The 22,217-nt window shown below is 49.6% G+C and overlaps 1 protein-coding gene across 2 annotated transcripts; it reads left to right on the forward strand.

The window, feature by feature from the left end:
* The first annotated feature begins 883 nt into the window (after positions 1–883).
* Positions 884–22,110, forward strand: LOC5519297 (cytosolic phospholipase A2). 2 transcript variants are annotated; one of them, XM_048721937.1, is made up of 14 exons: positions 884–1,280; positions 14,552–14,633; positions 14,970–15,116; positions 15,653–15,768; positions 16,063–16,100; positions 16,959–17,094; positions 17,695–18,057; positions 18,521–18,635; positions 18,832–18,969; positions 19,230–19,346; positions 19,614–19,850; positions 20,238–20,422; positions 20,514–20,703; positions 21,666–22,110. In XM_048721937.1, the coding sequence occupies exons 1-14, from the start codon at positions 1,269–1,271 to the stop codon at positions 21,917–21,919; spliced, it is 2,130 nt and encodes a 709-aa protein (XP_048577894.1). In that variant the 5' UTR covers positions 884–1,268; the 3' UTR covers positions 21,920–22,110. The 2 variants fall into 2 exon arrangements, with proteins under 2 accessions (XP_048577894.1, XP_048577895.1); XM_048721938.1 differs by lacking the exons at positions 884–1,280; positions 14,552–14,633; positions 14,970–15,116 and adding an exon at positions 15,246–15,275.
* The last annotated feature ends 107 nt before the right edge of the window (positions 22,111–22,217 follow it).

A 22,217-nucleotide genomic window follows, 5' to 3' on the forward strand; every position in this document is an offset into this window, starting at 1 on the left:
TTTTTTTTTTGCTTGTTTATTGCCTACCCGGTTTCCTGGTGCAGTAGCGCTATCCTAGAAATTCTTATTTCAGGGATACACGTATACATTACCGTAAATGATCTAATGAACGCCTCCTATCTAACGAACGCCCCCCCCCCCCCCCCCCCCCCCACCTCAGGTTTCTATTAAACGCCCCCCCCCCCCCCCCCCCTTCGGTTTTGGAATTTGAGGTTTTGGAATTTAGAGTGAGGTTTTGGAATTGGAAGTGAGGCTTTGGAATTGAGCGCGAGGCTTTGGAATTGAGAGTAAGCTTTTGGGATTGGAAGTGAGCTTTTGGAATTGGAATTAAGGCTTTTGAATTGAGAGCAAGGCTTTAGAATTCGGAGTTTGTATTTGGATTCGGATTGCACTTATGGGCCACCGTAGCAATATAATCTACAAACTTAGGTAGCTTCATCCACAAAAATTATACAAATATTATATTTGATTGACGATATATTGATAAAGGGAGGAGTCATTACATTCTTTTTTAAACAGCTAAACTGCACTCTACGGATAACATATGAGACAGAACATTTATTATTTCGTAAAACCTCCTTGTCTCGCAAATCATCAGAGATCCCTTGGTGCGATATTTTAAAATGGGCAATTTTGCATTATTTCCAAATGTTTTTTACTTTCATATTGCGGTTTTAGAGAATCACAAAACTACAGAACTGCAGTAACAAATTAACAAAATAACTAAATTAAACAGCCAAATAGTACATTTATATTTTATAATATTGTGCTAATGATCCTTTGGCGATTTACCTTAGCTCTATTGATCGCAAGCGATTATTTGAATAAAAATTACCCACGCCCTCTCCAGGCTCTGTCCGTATGTTAAAGGAATTTACAAATTAGTTTAATTTACAACTAGGGTATTGGTCACAAACCCAAAAGGATTGGAATTCAAAACAGGTTTTGGCCATAAAATATGAATCGCATTTCGAATCAATTAGGCATAAACCGTTCAGCATTTTCAGTGACTCTTATTTTAATATTGGGTTCACTGGAAAGAAAAATGCTGGGTATAAACAGATATAGATAAAGCTTGGATATTTCTACTGCCAATAAGAATATCTAGAGTTCAATTCTACCGAGAGTGCTAAAAGGAGATCTATTATGCAAAAACCATATCTTGAAACCCAATCGATCTTTCTCTTCTAGCATTTCATGCTTTGTTCTGAAGCGTGGGCAATTTACAAAAGGCAGACAAATCTTGAGAGAGATCTTCGTCCTTCACAATGCATCTACAGGTGAGAACACAAACCGAAGCTCAACGTTATGGTGTTACACTTTTATATATCGTAAAAGATGAAGGAAATTCTCCCTTCCTTTAATGGTGCTCGTTTTGAAAGCCACGTTTGATAAGTGTTTTCGTTTATTTTCTAGTCTTTTCTTGCATCTCACGTTGATATACTGCCACCATCGTTTGGTTGTGCCAACATAAAGTCACTTTTCGATGCTGTTAATCAAGTAATCCTCCACACTTCACGAGTCGGTTTTAATAAATGCGAATTTGGCCGTCAGTTTACGGCTTGCGATGATAGCAAAACTCATCAAACAATCTAAGCTTTTCTTCGAACACGTTTCGTGTTATAAAGCAAATAAGATAACTTATAACACCAGTATATGTATTTCTACGCATTTTGTGGATGCAACACACAAAACTAGAATAAATTACATTATCCTTGAAGTTCACCTGCATGATATGCCATCCTATTTCTCTTAGGCTATTTATACAAAACAGTTCAGCGGCGTAGCCAGGATTTTTAACAGTAGGGGCCCAAAAGGTCCTTTCAAGGCATTTTCTCCTGTACTTTAGATAATGTCTAAGACTGTATTTTTAGCTGCTAGAAGGGGGGAGCCGCCTCTCCCTGGCAACGCCCCTTCAGTTAATTTTTTTTTAAGATATTACGCTTACTGCCGTTTTCAGTGTTCTGCGAATCTCAAAATCGCCTTCTGGCTTCCATCATTTAAAATAACTGAACCGTTTTTATTGGCAGGGCCGTAGCAGGGGGTGGAGCACTGGGTGCACGTGCCCCCCCGCCCCAATATTGGGGCTGTGTCCCAATATTTTCTTAATGTTTCTGTATCGTGCCCCCCAATATTTTCTTAATGTTTCTGTATCGTGCCCCCCCAATATTTTCTTAATGTTTCTGTATCGTGCCCCACCCAATATTTTCTTAATGTTTCTGTATCGTGACCCACCCAATATTTTCTTAATGTTTCTGTATCGTGCCCCCCCCCCCAATATTTTCTTAATGTTTCTGTATCGTGCCCCCCCCCCCCCCCCAATACGGCCTGCTACGGCCCTGGTATTGGCCAGCTCTGAAATGGTTTCCAACATCTAACCCATCTCCCTAAGTCACTGACTTATCTAAAAACACCCAATTGTAATTCCGTTAGTTTGAATGATGGAAGCCAGAAAACGGTTTAGTAGTTGGAATTTGTAGACGGGAATTCGCAAAATATTTCAAATCGCAGTAAACGACAGTTTGGGCTTTTTGATTCTATTCAAATCGCAGTAATATACACCTATTTCAATAAAGGTTGTCAGCGCAAATGGCGAATGGCAATTGACAATTGGCAGTTCTACGATCGAAAGGTGCTTATGGGTATTAATTATTTGTGAAAATAAAGGTGGTAAATAAACTCAAGCGATGTCAAAAACATAAATTTATTACATTTAATGGAAAGTCGTATGTTTTATCGATATGTTTCCGAATTTGAAGTAATTTTTTTGGATCCATGGGTCGTATTAATTATTTGTGAAAATAAAGGTGGTAAATAAACTCAAGCGATGTCAAAACCATAAATTAAGTACATTTAATGGAAAGTCCTATGTTTTATCGATATGTTTTCCGAATTTGGACTAAATATATATCCTTTCGGTCGTAGAACTGCCATTTGTCAATCGCCATTTGCCATTTGCACTGACGTTTTTTATAAATAGGTGTATTTGGGGGGGACTGGGGGGTTTTATAGAAACGAGTAGGAGGCGTGATTCGCGCCTCCGGGCCTCCCAGCCCCGTCTCAGGCTGGGGGCTTTCAGTGGCACCGAAACGAGTTTCGGTGTAGACTAACAATTACTGGTTATTAATCTACGTCGGGACCACTTCGCGCAGATCCGAGCCGCCATCTTGGATAATTGAGCTTGGTACTTCATGACATACGTTTTTAAGAGCTTTCTGAGTCGCACTCTAATGAATAAAGCTGTTATGAAGTACCATTGCTATATTTTTCCAATGATGCAGTTCAAACCCCCAAGGACTTGCAATTAGACCTCCGTCTGTCCTGTGGTATACCGAGCGTTCGAAGGATGAAGTGCGGAAAAGATTATTGCGGGTGGCTAAAGATCGGCCACGCAAACACGTGCGGCCAGAGGTGCATGGACACCTACTGCAAGGTGCACCTCCAAAGGCTCCGTAAGGGCAGCCCCCTACCCGTGCCGTGCAGGATCTGCGGCATAGGGAAGCAGTGGGAGACGCGGTTGTGCCGCCCCTGCGGAGCGAATCGTGAAGGGCAGGGGATGCGCGGCGTCGAGAGGCGCGCTCGGGGATGGTTCGCACTCGTCCTGTCTGACATCGCAGCCCGCGGTACGGGCGATTAGAGACTGGGTGGCACAAGGCATACCCAAACACTCGTCCTGTCTGACATCGCGGCCCGCGATACGGGCGATTAGAGACTGGGTGGCACAGGCATACCCAAACACTCGTCCCGCCGGCCGTGGTACGGGCAATTAGAGACTGGGTGGCACAAGGTACACCCAAACACTCGTCCCGCCGGTTGTGATACGGGCAGTTAGAGACTGGGTGGCACAAGGTGTGCCCAAACATGGACGCTTACATAGAGGAGGTTCTCAATAGCATGCGTGACAAAGAGGCGCCCGCCGTACTGGCAGGGCTGGTCCAGAACATCCTGGACGAGGACATCCCCGACGTATCAAACACAAACTGCTTAAGCCGCTCGTACCGGCGAAAGTGTGGACAGAGGAAGTCTGGCGCGAGTTCGACCCTTTGCTGCCGGGACGGCGGCAAAAAGGCCCAGAGAGCTTAGACCCGGAGAAGTACTATTCTCTCTTCGTCGGGGGCGCCCATCTTCGTTTCCCAAGCGTGGATGCCACTCTTCGGGGCCGAGACATAAGCGCCGGCGTTTACCAGGAGATACGAGATCTTGGTGGAGCAGGTGTTATTGCTCTAAAGCCGGTTATGCGGGGGCCTGACATTAATGACGATGGCTCGGTGTGGTGGGTCTCGCACGAGCGGGAGTCTCTGCGGGCAAACGCAGTGTTGCCACCGGTGCTTGAGATGGTGGACCCCGACCGGCGTTACAGACTCTTTACGGTCGTTGGTAAGGCCCCCGCAGAGCCATTGGCGCCAATCACAGAGGAGGAAGCGCGTTCGGAGCACAAGATCGGTGGGTCATTAGTCAAAAGAGGGGGCCAAATCGCAGTCGGTGCCCTGGAAGGCATCGATGCGGGTATTTGGGAGAAAGGACAAGAGTATCTCGTCTACGTGAGATACGATCTTCGCCCTCTACCTGAGCAAAATGGTGAGCCTGGGCCAATGTTTGTGCGAGAGGGGAGTGACGCCTTCGTTAACTGTGTTGAGAGCTATGTTGCCGACTTCTTGAGGAATCGCGGCACCTCGCGCTCCCTTGGTCTAACCAAGACACGAGGCAAGATCCTCGAGCGATTTGACAAGAAGCTGGCCACCACGGGATGCACCAAAGAAGACCTCTTTGAGATGGAAAGGAAGCTCGAGGTAAAGCTAGTAGCCGTGGATGACCTGGGTAACGTCCTGTGGGACTCGGGGAAGTACAAGACTAAAACGAGGATCACTATCCCTTGCCACAATAACCACGCCTGGGCGGAGCTTCCGACTGAACCACCTGCGATCGCGAGCGTTCACGGCCTAGACTTCGAGGCTGAGGGGGAGCTTCGTTCGTTGTGCCAGGGGGAGGCAGCGCCTCGCGCTACCAGTAACGCCACAAAAACGCGCGAGGCAAAAGTGCGAGAGGTGCTCATTCGCTATATAAACAGGGCGATCCCCAGAAGCTCGAGGATCTGGCTGTGTGGGCGTGTTATAGTCACGCACGAAGGCAAACTGTACCGATCGGGACAGGACGGAGCGGCTATCGACATGGCGTTTACAGACGAGACAGGATGTGATCCTCAATGGCTCCCTGATGACCACCCAGCCTACCAAGAGTACACCGAAGCTACGCACTCGATGGGCGGTGCAATAGGGTATCGCTTCAAGAAGTGGATCCAAAGAGAAAACATCAGGCAAACGCCTCTTAAATACAGGACGTCTGGCGAGCGGCGCAGGTTTAGTCCAAAGTGTGGAATAGCAAGGAAAACTTAGGGGCGCAGCCTCATGCGCACATCGGCATGCGTGCGGCGTACCTAGGATGCGAGGACAGTGTCTTCGGCGGCGCCTCGGACGCCATTGATCTGGTACGGAAATACGGCTTCCCTACGAACGTGTATCGTATCGCGGATGTTGTGGGACGCCCATTGAGCGAGGTTCTTCAACTAACCGGGGCCATTCAGCTGACCGAGTGGGAGTTCTTTGAGGCCTGCCACCCCTACACTTCCGGGAGGGTGGGGCAGCACTTGGAGCGGAACGAGGGCTGAATCACCACGCCAGAGCTCAAATACCTGTTAGACTCGGGTGACCTCGTCATGGCCGCGGCGAGGGAGGTGTTGTATAGCGTCGGAAAAAAGGACTCCATCAAGCTCCCCCACTCCATCGCGCGCCGCCCCGGCGGCGAAGACTCGCAGTATTCTGAGGGTCGAGACCTCGCCGTCCGTTTCGTAGGCAGGTGCGCTCGCCACGGCGACGAGTCCTCGATCGTAGTCCGCGACCGTGAAGAAGCCGCGTATCTGACAAACCTCCTTGCGGGCACCGACCACTTACTTAATTTCGAGCATGCCGACGGGGCTCACCTGATCCAATACAAAGACGGTGTCCGGCGCTCACAATGGTACCATATCAGGGCCTTCGTCTTGGCGTACACAAACATAGCGTTGCGACGCATGTTGAGGCGGATCCCTCGCGAAGACGTCCTCCGAGTGTGCACAGATACCATATACGCAAAGGCGGTGCCCAGTAATGTAAAGGTCGTGGGGCGAAATCCGACGTATGGAGAGTGGCGCCACAAGAAGCCTGGGTACGAGTGGCGACCCGAAGCGGCTTGGGGTCCGAAGAAGTCGGGGAGCTTGGCTAGGGAGCCAAGCACTGCGCCGAGTCTGCCGTGCGATCTAGTGGCCGCAGCCTCTGCAAAGATGTATCTAGCCGGCCAAGGAGGATCGGGGAAGACCGAGTGGGCGGTGAGCATGTTCCGCGGCCGCAATGTTGTGGTGCTCACCCCCGAGAACAACCTCGCCCTCGACCATCGCAACAACCCGCGCCTCGCGGTGAAGGCTCAAACCTACCACCACTACTTCTGCATACCAGCGGAGAAGCCGATAGAGGAGTGGAGACCTTCCGAGCTGGGGCACAAACTCGACCGTCTCGCAGATGTAATCATCATTGACGGTACAGACTAAAGTGCTACGCGCCATCCTAGGGTATGTGGCCACGCGGCCGTATCAGGTAGTGTGTTGTGGCGACTATGGGCAGGTCCCGCCCTGGGGAGATAAAGAGGGGCCTCACGATATGCTCAAGGAGCGGGCACAAGGGAACATCCGCTGGTTCGAGTCCGACTACCGCTGCCTGTGTGAAGACTGCGGAAATCCGTACAGTACATGCGACTGCGGTTCTGCCGCGCCCTCCTCCAGCCTCCACGACATAAAGGGCCGGATTTGGTGTCAGCCAGATTCCCAACAGCTTGAGGTGTTTCGAGAGGAGTGGGATGGGGTGGCGTTCGACGCGGCGATCGAGCACCCAAGCGATATGTGGGTGTGCTCGACCAACAAGATGGGGGCCCTTGTTTAGCAGCGATTGGTAGAGCACCACAGGAAAAACTACCCCCGATTGCCAGCAACCATCCGCTTTGACCCCGATCCTAGCGTCGCGCATCGTTATCGCAAGCAAGGGCGGCCGGTGCCCGTGCCAGGCAAAAGGGGTGAGAAGGTCGATGCGTACAAAGGCACGGTAGTCGAGGTTCCTCTCGACGTTGTCCCTAACGGGCTTCCCCTCGGGTGGAAATACGCGGGCTGGGGGACAGTCCACCGGGTGCAGGGCAAGACTATCCAGATTCCAAGACGTTTGTTTATCATAGACCACAGCTTAGAGGGCTGGATCACGAATGCTGTATACACCGGCATCTCCCGCGTGCGGCGCGCCGACCAGATAGTCCGCGTGATCCCCCCCCGATAACACCCCCGGTGCCTTGGTTCCCACAGGACTGCAGGCTACGCCCAGTGAAGAGCCCATTATAGCGCGAATCAAGCGATACGCTATAGACGACAGGCAAAAGGGTCGCACGAAGTACACGGGAACGCACCACGTTCTGACGGTAGACCACGTACTCGGCATGATTGCTGACGCGGAAAAGAAGTGCACGGTCTGTGGCACTCAGCTTCTGCTTCAGGGGTACACCAAGAGTCATCCCCAATGCTTCAGTATCGGCCGGCTGGACGAAAGTCAGGGTCACTACAAGTGGAATGTCAGACTCACGTGCCTTAGCTGCAATAGAAGGCACAAGCGCTGATCACGCTAGCGTCACGCTAGCGTCACGCTAGCGTCACGCTACGCAACTGCGAACGCGTGAAGCCGTGCTTAGAGTACGCCGTGTAATACAACACTGGCTGTCCGGGCTCCATGACCCTTTTTAGTATTGGGTATGCCTTGCTTGTCCACCACGGGTCCGTCGCTCGCCGTCGGCCCTAGTCCTGAAGGTCTTTTCGTTGCGTTTATGTCCGAGATGACGATTGGCAAAGCAGTAACCCACTCGCGGTTTGTCTCGCCGGATGCAAGCTCCTTCGAGTACTGCGCACGAAATAGGCGCTGTGCCAGCCAGCGATGGAAAGACTCGGCGAAAGCTTGGCTCCTGTGGTGCCCTGACTCAGCCCGTCGGACCTCCACCCCGTGGTCTGTTAGGGGCTTTGTGGTAGCACCCTTGAACTCCGGCCGGGAGGCCGCGGCGCCGACCTCAAGAAGACTCTCAAAGTATTCGTCGCTCATCATGCACCCTCCTGCCGTGGCTAAGGTGCAACACGTGGATCAATGCGTTATGCCCTAGGGCATACGTGGGCGGTGGTTTACTGCGCTTACCGTTCAACTAGGGCGATGGTATAAGGGTGACGCAAGCAAAACTCTAACTTCGAGAACCTTTTCGTCTTGAGGGCCTTCATGCACTCTTTCATCTTCTCTTCTGAGAGCTCCGCGCCGTAGTCATGCAGGATAGCTTTCATGTCCGCCTTGCTCGGGGTATAGAAGACCACCAAGGCCGCGATGTTCTCACGGAACGGCTTCGTGATGCTGGTAAGCTGCTGCGTGATCACCCACACGCTAATACCCACGTGGCGCGCGCTGAACGCCAAGTTGACGAGCTGGTCAGAGCGCCTTTTTACGTCTTTCGAGGCCGCACAGTCGTCGAGTATGATTAGCGTATTAGTGCCTTCTAAGAGAGCGGAGACAAACCTCAGCAGTATGTCGATCTGACCCGCCTCAGGTGCGATGACAAACAGACGATTGTCGCCCTCGCCGAAGCCGTCGTATGTTTTGTTGTAGACAAAGGTAGGGCACATGAGTACGATGTAGTCAAACTTGCCCCGGAAAGGGCCGCGCAGCCGGTCCACTACGAATTGGGTCTTCCCGCATGACGTCGGGCCCACGATGAGAGCGTTAAATGGGTTGTTTTTTCGGGTCCATACCGCGCTGCCGCAGCGCTTCGCGCAGAAACACGTTTCGGTGTCCGTGCTCAGTATTGTATGGACTCTAGCTGTCCGTTCATAAGGTTCATTTGGGCGTCGGCTACCACAAACACGTGACAGTTTACGGTACCCTTGCCGCTTGCCGTGCGTTTTATCTCGAGGTGCACACCGTCGCGGGTATTGACCAATCGGAGACCACCCCCATGGATAGCACTGTCGTCCGTCGTTCGAAGGTCGATCCACAGAGCAAACTTTGCTAATCACGAAGGTCTTGTTAAGGTTCACTTGCTCGTAGAAGAACGTTGTGCCGTTTTGGTAGGCGGCGGCTGCAGACCGGGCGAGGTTGTCGTCCCTCAGGCTTTCATATTCCAGCTCTAGATTTTTGATGCCATAGGATAATTTGGTAGCATCGCTTCCGACTACTACCTGGTCAACCGTTGCGAACGTGATCTCGAAGAGCAGCGCCTCGGAGAGCGCCCTTGGGTACAGTACGCCGTGGTCCGTCAGCAGAGAATGGTCTAGCGGGATGGTGTACCTCGCCCCGTGGGCGGCGTTTAGAGCGTTCTCCTTGGCGTTACTAGTCGCTTTATCGCCAGCCTTGGAGCGAAGCTTGCGCATGTTTTCTGACTGTATGCCCTGCTCCAGGCGGTCCCCTCTCTCGACTTTGGACAGGTAAAGTTCCTCATACGTCTTGAAGACGTCGTAGCGGTTGGTGTCCTGGAGCGTTTCTCCTGCAAACGTGATTTTCAGGCGGCTCACGAGATTTCGGCCGACGTTGTTCACTACGGTATTATTTGCATGGCCTGAGATGGAGAGATCGAGACCGACCCTCAAGGAGCCAGGCACGAGCGTGACGCCTTCCGATAGCTTTGGGACCGCCACATATAGCGTCTCGCCTGGGGAGGCCGTCGACGGGTTGAGAGTGACCCGGTGAACAGTTCTCTCGGCTTTCAACCCCAGAGGAGTTCTGGGTGTTCGTTGGGGGTCGAGTTTATCGCTGACTGACATTACGTATATTACGTATATTATATATCGTATACGTATGTATACATAAAGTACGAAGCCGCGTGGCTATGGTGCGGACTGTTAGACATGTCTAATATAGCATAGCACGAGTTATGCGCACGCATCATGGGTGATGTTGACGTTGACATTGACGATACCTTGCCGGGTGCGTCCGCCGATCGCGGAGCGGGGGACGACGAGACGACGCCCCTTATCCCGTTTGACCCCGACGATGGGGAGTCGATCCCAATGACGAGCACGTCATCGCGTATGCATGCTGCGCATAGCATGGCTACGCGAAGCGCAACGCAAACGACCGCTGAAACCTCGTTCACCACAGAGGGTGCAGCGACAAGACTCGGTCTCCAGTCCCTCAGGGAGAAATACCCAGACCTTAACGAGAATCTGATACGGTTCCAGTCAGACCAGAGGGGGAAGACGCTAATACGGGTTCGTAACCTTGGCAAAGGCGGTTGGACTGAACCAAGACAGCTGTTCAATGAGGACGGGGGCGTTCGACAGGACGTTGCAAAGCTGCGTTGGCAGAGATAGACCCGGTCATCCAGGAAAACACAGAACGAGTCCAAGAGCTGCAAGGGGTGGTAGACACAGACAGGGAGACCATCGACGACCCTAACACGTCAGAGAGTCGCCGCCAAGAGGCCCGTGAGCGCAGCGAGGAGAGGCTGTCCGCGATTGACGAACTAGAACGCGAAAACCGAGAGCTCGAAAACCAAAAGCCGCTAAGAGAGCGCATCAAAGCCATCTTCAAAAAGTACGGCTTTACCGTCACCGCTATCGGGTTGGCCGTAGCGACGACGATCGCGGCCATTGTGACGTCGCTCTCCTCCGTGGCCAGAGGGGTCGGTAACGGGCTTAAGGCCATCGGGAAGAAGCTAGGCGAGCTTCTCCCTGGGTTAGTAGGCAGCATCGCGAACTTCGTGTTTAAGGCTGCAGGACAAGCGGTGAAATTCCTTGGCGTAAATGCGTGGCTGCTCATTCTAGCCGTAGCCGCGTTCTTGGTTCGTAGAATGCAAAGCAGTCATCGGAACAAGTAATACGCCGCGGCCACCGCGAGTGCCGACAACCCCGCCTTGAGGGCGGTGTGGTCACTTTTTTCGCCCGGTCCGGGTGCGCTTGCCGTGCCGGCGGCAGTCATGCTTTGCGCAGCGTGCGTACGTGGAGAGGGGGCAGGGGCCGCGCCCTCTGCGTGCACTTTCGCAGGGGCGGAAGTCTTGCTTCGCACCTCGCGGTCGATCCCAGGGTCAGTCACGTGTTGCACCCTAGGATGCCCACCGGCCATGTTATGAGCACCGACTGGCTTTGTCTCGGTGTTGATCGCGTTTGCGCGAGCGTCATGGAGTCTGTGGCTTTCTGCAGCTTATTGTTGTAGCCCACGACGCTTTGCGTGTTTATCACTAGATCGCTTGGCATCAGCCACACTCCTGGTGCAACCGCAAGACTCAGTCCCACCTTGGCCTCCTGCACGGCTAACCGGTACCTTTGCACGCTTTGAGCGATGTCGTTTTCTATGATCGCGTCTTCAAGCAGCTTCGTGAACTCCGCCTGCGCCTCCATGGCCGGCCCACCGGCCCCCGCGATATTGGAGCGGACGTTTACCTGCTCGCCAAGCACTGTGTAGACGAACGCCTCGACCGAGCGATCGAGTCTTTCTAGCCTGCTTTTGTCAGCCCCTCACCTTTGGGAGGCGCAAACCAGCTATATTGCACGCCCCCGTGGTCGTCGTTGCGTATGTAACCCACCTGCTTCCCACTATTGTACGTCCCACCTTCGTCGCTAAACAGATTGAGGTGGCTCGGGTACTCGTCCGCCGCCGTGTCGTAGCCACGGATCACATGCACGTTGCGATACCCCTCCCCCGGGTAGAACACAAACACATCGCCTAGCCCGTGGTTCCGCCCGCCTTTCCATCGGAAGTCCGGCTTACGCGGCAAACCGAACTCTATACATAGACGCTCGAAAGCGGCCTTCTTGTAGGGGTTACCTTATTGCGTGAACGGGCTGTCGCCAGGCAGGGGGGCGCCGAGCTCGTAGAGTATCCTCCGGGTGGTAAAGTAGACGTGAAACCTTAGAAATCCCCTGATGACAGAGGGGAGCGTGGCGAAAGCGGGGTCGACTAGGGACACCCCACATCCGGCGGTTGAGCACCAGACCGCAAACTTCAGTTGCTGTGGCCAGTACCCATAGGAAGGCTCCGATAGCCACCGGCGAGACTCCTTGGCGGACTTGTGTGTGACTACTGTCTCTTTGAATATGTCTCGGACCCTAGTCATGAATGATTTGTCCTCAGCCACGTGTATCTCTAGCTGCGTGAGTAGTGGGGTGATGTCTGAGGCCGTGCTCTCCACGGGGGTCGCGGGCACGGCGTAGAGCAGCTTTTGCGCGAGGGTCAGAGACCTAGGGAAGCCGGTTTTTGCGCGTTTGACTTGTTCGGCTATAGCGTGTTTGATATGTTCGGCTATAGAGGCTCCCGCCGCAACTGCCGCCTTCTTCGTCTCTTCCTCCTCCCTTCGGGGAATCGCCTCCTCGTTCAGCATCCGCCAGCCTTCCCAATCCATGCTCAGCCCTATTAAACACGAAGGCGGGCTATGTTCAACACAATGGTGGTCCTACATGCTGTGTTCACCGAAGGCGAACTGACGCTCTTCTTCGAGCAGCCGATAAGGCGCCCACGCTTCGTGGCGCTCCGGCAGTGCTTGCTGTTTAACAGCTGGTATAATCTCGAGCGGGAGCATCAGATAACGACCATAGCCCCCCTCCCGCCCATCGCTACTCTGCCAGCCGGGCACCACACGGCCGAGTCCATCGTGGAAACGATCAACCGCGCTGAAAGCAAGATTCTGACCGCGAAGCTGGATCCCCTCACCGGGAAGATCGCGCTCATGTCCAAAGGCGTTGCGTTCCTGAATGCCGAGCTTTGCGCACTATTTGGCCTAGAGGCTAAAGACGATCAGTTGGGGGGCGGGGCCTCGCACTGCGCTTGGGGGGGCCTCACTTAAGGTGACTTTGCCGAAAATAGAGGCCCTCTACATCTTCTGCGATATCGTAGACCGTACGCAATGCCTCGTCTTAGACGAGTCTTCAAACGTTCTCGCTTGCCTAGAAACCCGCGGAAGGCCGCACGAGAAAGTCGTCTATGGGCCCGACAACCCCGTTTGTGTCGCAGCATCTTCCTCTGAGTTTGTCTCGAGTATCCAAATATGGATCAGGGATGACCGCGGTAGACGGGTGGACTTTAAGGGCAAGCCTGTTCGCCTCGTATTAGAGCTAACCTAGGTCCGACATAACAAGCATGGCAAACAGCGACGTTAGCAGCGGTGCCATATGCCCCTCGCTTCCCAGCGTCTGCCCCCCGATTTGCCCGCAAACGCACATGACGCCCACCGCTCCGGCAAGCATCGGCGGCGACGTGCAAAGCTTCCGACTCCAGAAAATATGTGACACTCAGGCGGTTCTAGACAACGAGATAACGCATCATCGACAGGTGCGGAAGAAGTATAAGCGCGCCTTCGCCGTTACCCATGCTGTGTCTGTGGCATCCGGCATCGCTGCAGGGGCGCTTTCCAGCGCCGGGGTGGGGATCTCTTTGAGTGGGATAGGGGTTCTGATCGGCGGTCCGCTGGCAGGGGTCGCTGGGCTGGTCGGTGTCGTGGGCGCGGGGGTAGTCTCTAGGGGTCTTACGAGCAAGGTGGCTAAACACGATGGTTTTAGCGGAGAGTAAGAAAAACTCGATCAGCGAGCTGGTCTCTAAGGCTCTGCAGGACGGGCATATCTCAGACGAAGAGTTTCGGCTAATACTTCAGGAACAAGAGAGATACTACGCGCTTAAGGCCGCTATCAGAGCTCGACACGGCCTCGCACCGAGTGATAAAAAAAGCAGGAAAGGGCCCTCTCTGGAGACACGCGAAAAGATGGAAAAGAGGCTGCGAGAGATTCGCGAGGAGTTCGGGAGCGAGGTGTTCGAGTAAAACTCAGGTTTAAACGCCAAGCTAGCGGCTTTGAATTTACGGCCGAAAAACGGTTATTCCGCGCTCCGTAGGTTGGCGGCCCAATCCACGTTCCTCGTTTTCACGGCCCTCAGGTCCTAGCACAAGGCGCTGGCGTCCCCGACATAGATTAATGATTGCTAACCATCGCTAATTACCCATCTACGCGGAGTATGTTTTGCGTAGATTTACCCGGAGGGGCGATCCGCGCCTACCACTAGTTTCTATGAAACCCCCCAGTCCCCCCCCCTCCCCGTATTTTTCTCCATACTGAATGATCGCTTTGTGTATTCCTTTTCCCCACCGTGCAAGTTATATGGCAAAAAGCTACCAATAGTAAATAAAAAAACCCTCTGAATAGAATCAAAAAGCCCAAACTATTGTGATCTCGTAACAAAACAATGAATACAATACAATTATTAAGAAGACGGCAAATATTTTTGAGTCTGCCCTGAAGAAGTCTTATTTAAGACGAGAATTCCAGTTTTTGGTGTATTGTAAAAAAAAAAAAACTAAAATGTATCAGACGTAATTTTCCTAACGTTTTTGGTCGGTATGTCCGGCAACTTGCTCACTGGCTCGTTCCTTAGCTCACTAATTGACAGGTCTGTGAGCAACTGAACTGCCCCCTTGCTTTCCTTCGGTAACTTACCTTCGGTAAATGTCTTTTTGTTTATTTGTTCCTTAGGCTTCGTACAAGCCATGTTTGGTGTTTCGCATCACTGTCCTGCGAGGACGTGACATTTCTAAAGGCAAAGTGGCGGATTTGAGTAAGTAAATAACAACACTCATAGGTCCATATATGGACTCATTTAGATTATGATATTTCGTCATCAATCATCATTGTTTTATTATTATTTTTTTGCAGTATTTATTATAGAAGCCGCAAGAGACTTGGAGGGCGCATCTGGCGATTTTTTGGCATATTCGTACTTAGCAATCTTATTACCTTGGCTTGCGCTTCTAAAACCTCCCCCCTCTCGCCCGCCCAAACAGACACATTCGTTAAACTAGTTTAAGATTATCTCTGCGGTCCGTCTTCTCTGAAGTATGTTATAGTAACTATAGCTTACTTTAAGCTCTAAAATCGTGGTTTGTCTTCATAGTCGATACCCCTGACCCCTACGTCAAAATCCACATTCCTACCGCACCGAATGGAAAAGCCCAAACCAAAGTCATGGATGATAACCCGAATCCTGAGTGGCACGAGACCTTCGAGTTCCTTCTCGACCCAGACAGAGAGAATATTATGGGTAAGTCACGTGTTTCCGGTTCCTTCTCGATCCAGGCAAAAAGAATATTATGGGTAAGTCACGTGTTTCCTATTACTTCTCGATCCAGACAGAGAGAATATTATGGGTAAGTCACGTGGTTCTGGTTCCTTCTCGACCCAGACAGGGAGAATATTATGGGTAAGTCACGTGTTTCCGGTTCCTTCTCGATCCAGGCAGAGAGAATATTATGGGTAAGTCACGTGTTTCCTGTTCCTTATCGATCCAGACAGAAAGAATATTATGGGTAAGTCACGTGCTTCTGGTTCCTTATCGATCCAGACAGAAAGAATATTATGGGCAAGTCACGTGGTTCTGGTCCCTTCCCGACCCAAGCAGAGAATATAATGCTTAAGTCACGTGTTTCTGGTTGCGCCTGGTAGCGACTGCCTGGGTTTCCAGAGGGCGGAATCGTTTCAGATAAAATTCTCAGATAAAAAACTAGCCGTTTTTGTTGAACGGATTCCCTTCCATATAAGAAAAATAATCAAGTGCTTTGATTCTATTTTTTTCTTTAGAAATAACTCTGATGGAATCGGATCTTGTAAGCGATGATATTCTGGACAAGCACACGTTTCGACTCAATGACCTGGAACGAGAAACGCGTGTTGAGCAGACCTTCAAGTTTGCCGAGGTACAAAACACGAGGGTTTCGGATGACGTAATACGTCAACCACAGGAAACCCAAAACACCACAGGTAGCCCCGAAAAAAACGTCAGGGAAAAGACTAGTCTCATGCAGACCTTAGACGACTGTAAACATGTAACTTTTTTTCGCAGTAAATAAAATTCTTCCTGCGCTTCTCTCAGAGTCTGAGTTGTGCGAAAATGAAAACACACGCGAAAGATTAACGATGCAACAAAATGAAAGAAATAATAGCGCGTGAAAATTATTATTCGTTCATGTTGTCACTTGTTTTAATTCTAGACCTCTAAAGTAGATGTGGAGATGGAATTATGCAGTTGGTGAGTAAATGGAAAGAGAATCTAAATCACATTAATTCGGGTGACTAATAATGGGTCTTGGGTTAGTGATACTCGACCAGCTCGTACCCAGGATTGGCTGAAGGGCGGCGGGGGCCGGGGGGGGGGGATGGGCGCTAAAAGCATAGTATTTGAAGATTCATTAATAAGAAATGACCCACATTTTGGCCGCCAAGAGGGGATGCGCGCGCACCCTGCGCACCCCAATGTGTACGCGCCTGTATATTACGAACTTTTCGCTGTGAGCTGAAAAAGTTTATCACGGAAACTAGAAGCGCAATATTCGTGACAAATTTAACTTGTACGGTACCCTGTTCGCCACATCAGAGATTCTCTTCAGTGCTATTACATTTTGTTGTTGGCAATAAAAAAGATTTTGTTGTCCTAGAAGATTTATGTAGTGGGTCTTGTCAGCGGTCACCCTCTGAACATTGCAAAAGGAACCGCATAAGCAAAGTGATACACTTAGAGGTAAAAATAGACAGTATAAAAAAATAGGAAATTTGTATAGTAGGGAGGCAGTGGCCTTTTCTTTCCTCGACAAAAGAGATTTTCAGGCGCGTATCTAGGAACGTGCACACTGGCCCTTGCCTTCCTCCGGGCGCGTAGCTCGGAGCGTGCATAGAGGGGACACGCATCCCCCTACCAAGCGCGCACCACGCCCCTCCCTCCCCCCAGACATACCTATCCTTATGATTTACATATCGCCGCACCCCCCTTTCAGCATATTCTTACGCGCCTGGGCAGTGTTAGTAAAAAACAGTGTATGAGGCAAACGGTTCGGTTTTCCAAGGTTTACGTTATTGAAACGTTGTGTTTTTTTATTTTTATTGTGTTCAGCCCAGATCCCAGCGATCTTCGCTATAGTATTGAACTGTGTGATGAGGAGATGAACTACCTGATAAAGCGACGAGAGTTTGTCTACGAAACGATGAGAGAAGTGCTAGGAGATCGCGGCCCGAAAAATATCAACGAGGTGAGTCGTCAGGGACGTTGGGGAAAGTTAAAGAATGTCGGACAAACACTCTTTTGTTGGCATCTTGAAATACAGCTTTTATTTTGTAAGAAAACCTTAAAATAACAATCTACGATTGAAGTCTTTTGCTTTATTTAAAAAATATTGAAAGTATCTCAGTTACTCGCTTGAATCAGCCGCGGAAACGGATGCCTTATGACTCAGTATTGTGCGAGCGAGCCAATGGCGACGTGATCGGCCTTCTTTGATTGGTAAAAAAAAAAATATTCTCAATTGATTAGGGCTGGTACATCAGGACCTTAAAAGATTGCTCTCCAACTAAGCTCAATTAATCTCCTCGTATGTACAAATCGTATAGAAAACTGCTCAACCAGTATATTTAACATTCAAACCAGTGACCATTAAGATTGCGTCTTTCTTGCGTCCTTCTCGTACATGTTTGCGTGTAGCGCGCAACCTTCTCATCAACATTCGCGTCTGTTTTTGCGTCCTCTACATAAAACATGCATCTATTTTTACACTTAGTTCATGTTTGTTCGCGCCTCTTGAAAAAAATTATTCGCTTTTGACTTACCGTTTTCGCACATTTGCACCCCCAAGGTTCCCACTATCGCAGTTCTCGGATCCGGGGGGGGCTTTCGTGCCATGACAGCCTTTAGTGGCGTATTCTGTGCACTCAAAGACACGAAGATTCTCGACTGTGCGACGTACACCGCTGGCCTTTCGGGCTCAGCATGGTACCTCTCGTGTCTGTACTCGCATCCCGAATGGCCATCGATTCATCCACGACAAATAGTCGAGGAGCTTCGTGGGAACGTCGGTCAAAAGTGGACGCGTCGGCTGGTTCAACCTTCTTGGATGTACAAACACATGCAGACGATAAGCAAAAAGAGGGAAAATGGCCAGCCTGTTAGCTTTACGGATTTCTTTGGGCATTTAGTGGCAGATACTATTATTGCTGGGGTAAGGAAGAATTACCGTTACAGCTCTAAGCGCCGCGCTTTTATTTAAGTGACAATCTCGGGCGGATAGTTAAATGCATGGATAAAATTCAAGGGACATTGATTTGGGTTCGAATAAGTCAACTGTATTTCAATAAAAGTATTGTTTGTTAGTCATGATATTTGACCTTGACCTTGCATGTCATGATACTTGACTTTGAATATCATGATATTTTACCTTGACCTTGCATTTCATGATACTTGACCATGTAATGTCAAGATATTTGACCTTGACCTTGCATGTCATGATACTTGACCTTGTATATCATGATATCTGACCTTGACCTTGCATTTCATGATACTTGACCATGTAATGTCATGATATTTGACCTTGACCTTGCATGTCATGATACTTAACCATGTATTGTCATGAAATTTGACCTTGACCTTTCATGTCTTGATATTTGACCTCGACCTCTTCCCAGCGAGAGGAGTCTAAATTGAGCGAGCAAAAGGACAAAGTTGCGCATGGCGCCGTCCCACTACCGCTGTATACTTGCGTCCACGTGAAAAAAGACGTATCTGCGCACGCCTTTTGTGGTAAGTAACGCGCATTTGTTTATAAAGAATACCGCTTTCACAGTATCAGTCTGTGGACGCGACTCCATGACCTTCTGCACTACAACTAAGCTTCCTCGTCCTGTGCATAACGTGGACACAATATTGTAATAAAATACAGCAGCAGCAACAACAACAATGGACAGTAACGATAAATGCAGGTTTTTTGGTTGTGCAGAATGGTTGGAGTTTACACCCTATGAGGTTGGCTTTCCTAAATATGGAACTTTCGTTAGAAGTGAACTCTTCGGAAGTAAATTCTTCTGCGGAAAACTGATGAAAAAGTTTGACGAGTCCACACTACAGTACCTCCAAGGTAAGACCTCATCCTCACGATAGTCTTAGATTTAAAACGTTTTTTAAGGGGTGGTGGGTGTGGCTATTTGGGTGGGGTTGGGTTGGGGTGGTCATTTTATTCAGCGTACCAACATTATCCACATAAAAAGTGGCGCATTTCAAACTATTTATAGTAAAGTTCAGATAGTAAGCATAGAAAGTCCATGTATTTTTTCTATATCTTTGGGTGTTTTCTTGATATGCAAGGTTATGTTTAAAGCACTCTGTGCTTTGTTTCAGGGTTATGGGGAAGCGCGTTCACAATTTTACTTCAAAGAGTTGTCAAGGACGGACTTAAAGAACCCGACGAGACAGTTAGCAGCGTACAGAATAGAGGCGATTTGCGAAATGAATTAGGTAAAGGTTTTTTTTTTTTTTTTTTTCTCTCCTCGTCTTTTCTTCCCTTTTTTCTTTTCTCTTTGTTTACTCGTATTTCTTCCCCTCCCCTCCCCCTCCCCTCTCTCTTTTCTTGCCTTTTTTCCTCCCTCCTCTTTTTTCCCTTCTTTCTTCTCTATGCTTTCCTTCTCTTCTCTGTCTCCTGCCTGTATCTGAATAACGCATCAATTGTGTTGCGCAAAAAGCATTTGCAGATATTCTAATGCTGGTTTTAATGGTGGTTTCCAGAAGAGATGATCGCTTCCGAAGAGGATGACCATAACGAAGACAGCGATGACGAGCAAGCAAGCGATTCAGATGAAAAAGACGCGGCCAAAAATTCAAATGGTGACGACGACAAAGAGCAGAGCAAATTAATGGAGATCGTAGAGAAGGTTATTGACCGTTTTGATGTCTTCAAAACGAGGCAGGGACGAGCGGGCCTGGTTCATAACTTCCTGCGCGGATTACAGATTGCACCATCGCGTAAGTAGAGATGACTCTGGTTTGTCGAACACAAAGTTAAGTGTTTACCTATTTGTTTGACTAGAACTAAAATGGTTACCAATCCTCTCTCCCTCCCTGCCCCTGGGGAATGGGAGGGGTGGACCCTGAATCACGAGGATCATGGTTACCGTGCCCGCGATGGGGGGCAGAGGTAGGAACATACGGCGCATGTGCACACGCTATTAGAATCAGACCCCAAGAAAGAAGTGCTCTGGTTGTTAGTCCCCCCCTTTTTTTACTGGGCGCAAACGGTAAACTGACATCAAGGGAGGTGCTTATTTGGGGAAGGCGCCTCGAGCAATTACGGTTCTCACATGTATAACCATTCTCAACAGCCGATAATACATATGTAACTATTCTCAACAGCCGATGACGTTGACGCTGTCGCGTACCAGCAGCTCGTTTCCGAAGACAAAAGAATCTTCTTAGTAGACAGTGGGCTAGTGTTCAACTCACCCTACCCCCCTTTACTCCGTCCCGAGAGGGGGGTGGACCTGTACTTATCGTTTGATTTCAGCGCGCGAGACAAAGACGAAGAGTTCCCGTTTAAGGTAGTATAAAGGCGGCACACGCTTTTCATATGCACTTCGAGTTAGCCGTAGACACGTCTGAACGCCTTTTTTTACATTGATGCTGTTTCAGGAGCTTTTGCTTGCAGAGGAATGGGCCAAGAAAAACAATCTTCCGTTTCCCCCAATCAATGCGCATGAGCAGTATGAGACCGCTGGCCTCAAGGAATGCTACGTATTTCGTCATCCAAGCGACCCAGCATGCCCCGTGGTCATGCACTTTGTTCTTGTCAACAAGAGTTTTAGAGAGCACTCCAAGCCAGGTAAGTGGGCTACAGGGGCCCTTAGTCTAGGCGTTCTTACCCGGGTTTCTGATCGGGTTAACAGATGTGGCTCCCAGACCCTACGTTGCCTCATGGCTTATTTCCGAGTTCAGGATTCTAGGGAAGAAAGATTGGGACTAGCAGGTGGTTAAGAGGAGAGTTTTTCTTTAGTTGGTTTTACGTGCTTTCGTCCATTCTTAGATTTCGAGCAGTGTATTTCCGTACTGGTGACATACTTGACTCCTTGTGTCTGAGCGCGGAGGGATCAAATGGGGCGAGATGGGTTAAAGTGAGAGGTATCACGATCGTAACAGATCTTGATCCTTAGCAATGAGAGAGTAAAATCTGATTCAACAACGGACTCCGACAAGCCCGTACACATGTGGGGGGAGGGGGAGGAAAGCGCACCCTCCTTGCCGCCAAAAAGTGGGTCATTTCTTATTAAGGAATCTTCAAATACTATGCTTTGTCCAAATACCTACCACTGCCCCCCCCCCCCCCTCAGCCTAGTCTAGGTACGCGCCTGTCCGATGAGTTGCAATGAGTCCGCTTACTAGACGACAGAGGGAAAAATGGCATGAAATTTTCCAATTCTCAATATATAAGCTTAAGATTCCGCATACAAGTTCCTCTGACCAAAAGCTTAATTCCAAATTTTAAAGCAATTTAGAAGATATGAAATTTAGGTATTCGCGAGCAAAGTTGGGTTAATTTCTGATCAGAGCCCGACTTCTCCCTAAAAAAAAGAGAATTAATAATTTGAACATTTGAAAATTGCACTTCAAGCCTCATATCTCGAAGACGACTCCATTAGAAAAAAATAATTTTTGATATGTTGGTTTACATAACATAAGGAACCTCTATGCAAAGATTCAAGCTAACCGAAGTTAACCAGACCTTATTTTGGGAAAACTTGCCATTTTTTTGCTCTGTCCTTACTAGACCTGTTCCGTGTTATCTAGGTGTGCTGCGATTGACAGAAGCCGACAAACTCCAAGCAGAGTTCTCCATCTTCGAGGATCCCAAAGGCCCGTATAGCACGTTCAACTTCCATTATCCTAACGAACCTTTCGACCGTCTCACCTCACTCACGGAATACAACACTTTGATGTGCGAGAGACTTATCAAGGACGTGATGGCGGAGTGTATACAGAGGAGACGTGACAAGATCAACCCCAGGGGGAGAGGGAGAGTAGGGAAATGCGTCTTGCAGTGAGGTCATGTCCGTGGTGTGTTCTGGGTGAATCAAAACGGTGACCGAGCCACTGAAGAATGGAAACCATTACTAGATGGTCACATGATTGGTCTCGTGACCAAAGGACTTAGATTGAAATGCCAGATATGTACGCCTCTTCCCTCAAAAAATTCGGATCCGCCACTAGTTGATGATTAAAAGCCAGAAGTTTGCAAGAGTTGTTTAGCTGCATAAAGGCGGGTAAAAATAGCAAGAATAAAAATAAATGTATTAAAAAGGTTAATGGTTTGGTAGGTCGATACAAATTTCACTTGGTACC

This window comes from Nematostella vectensis, chromosome 14, assembly GCF_932526225.1.
Source record: "Nematostella vectensis chromosome 14, jaNemVect1.1, whole genome shotgun sequence".
In the NCBI taxonomy this organism is placed as follows: Eukaryota; Metazoa; Cnidaria; class Anthozoa; order Actiniaria; family Edwardsiidae; genus Nematostella; species Nematostella vectensis.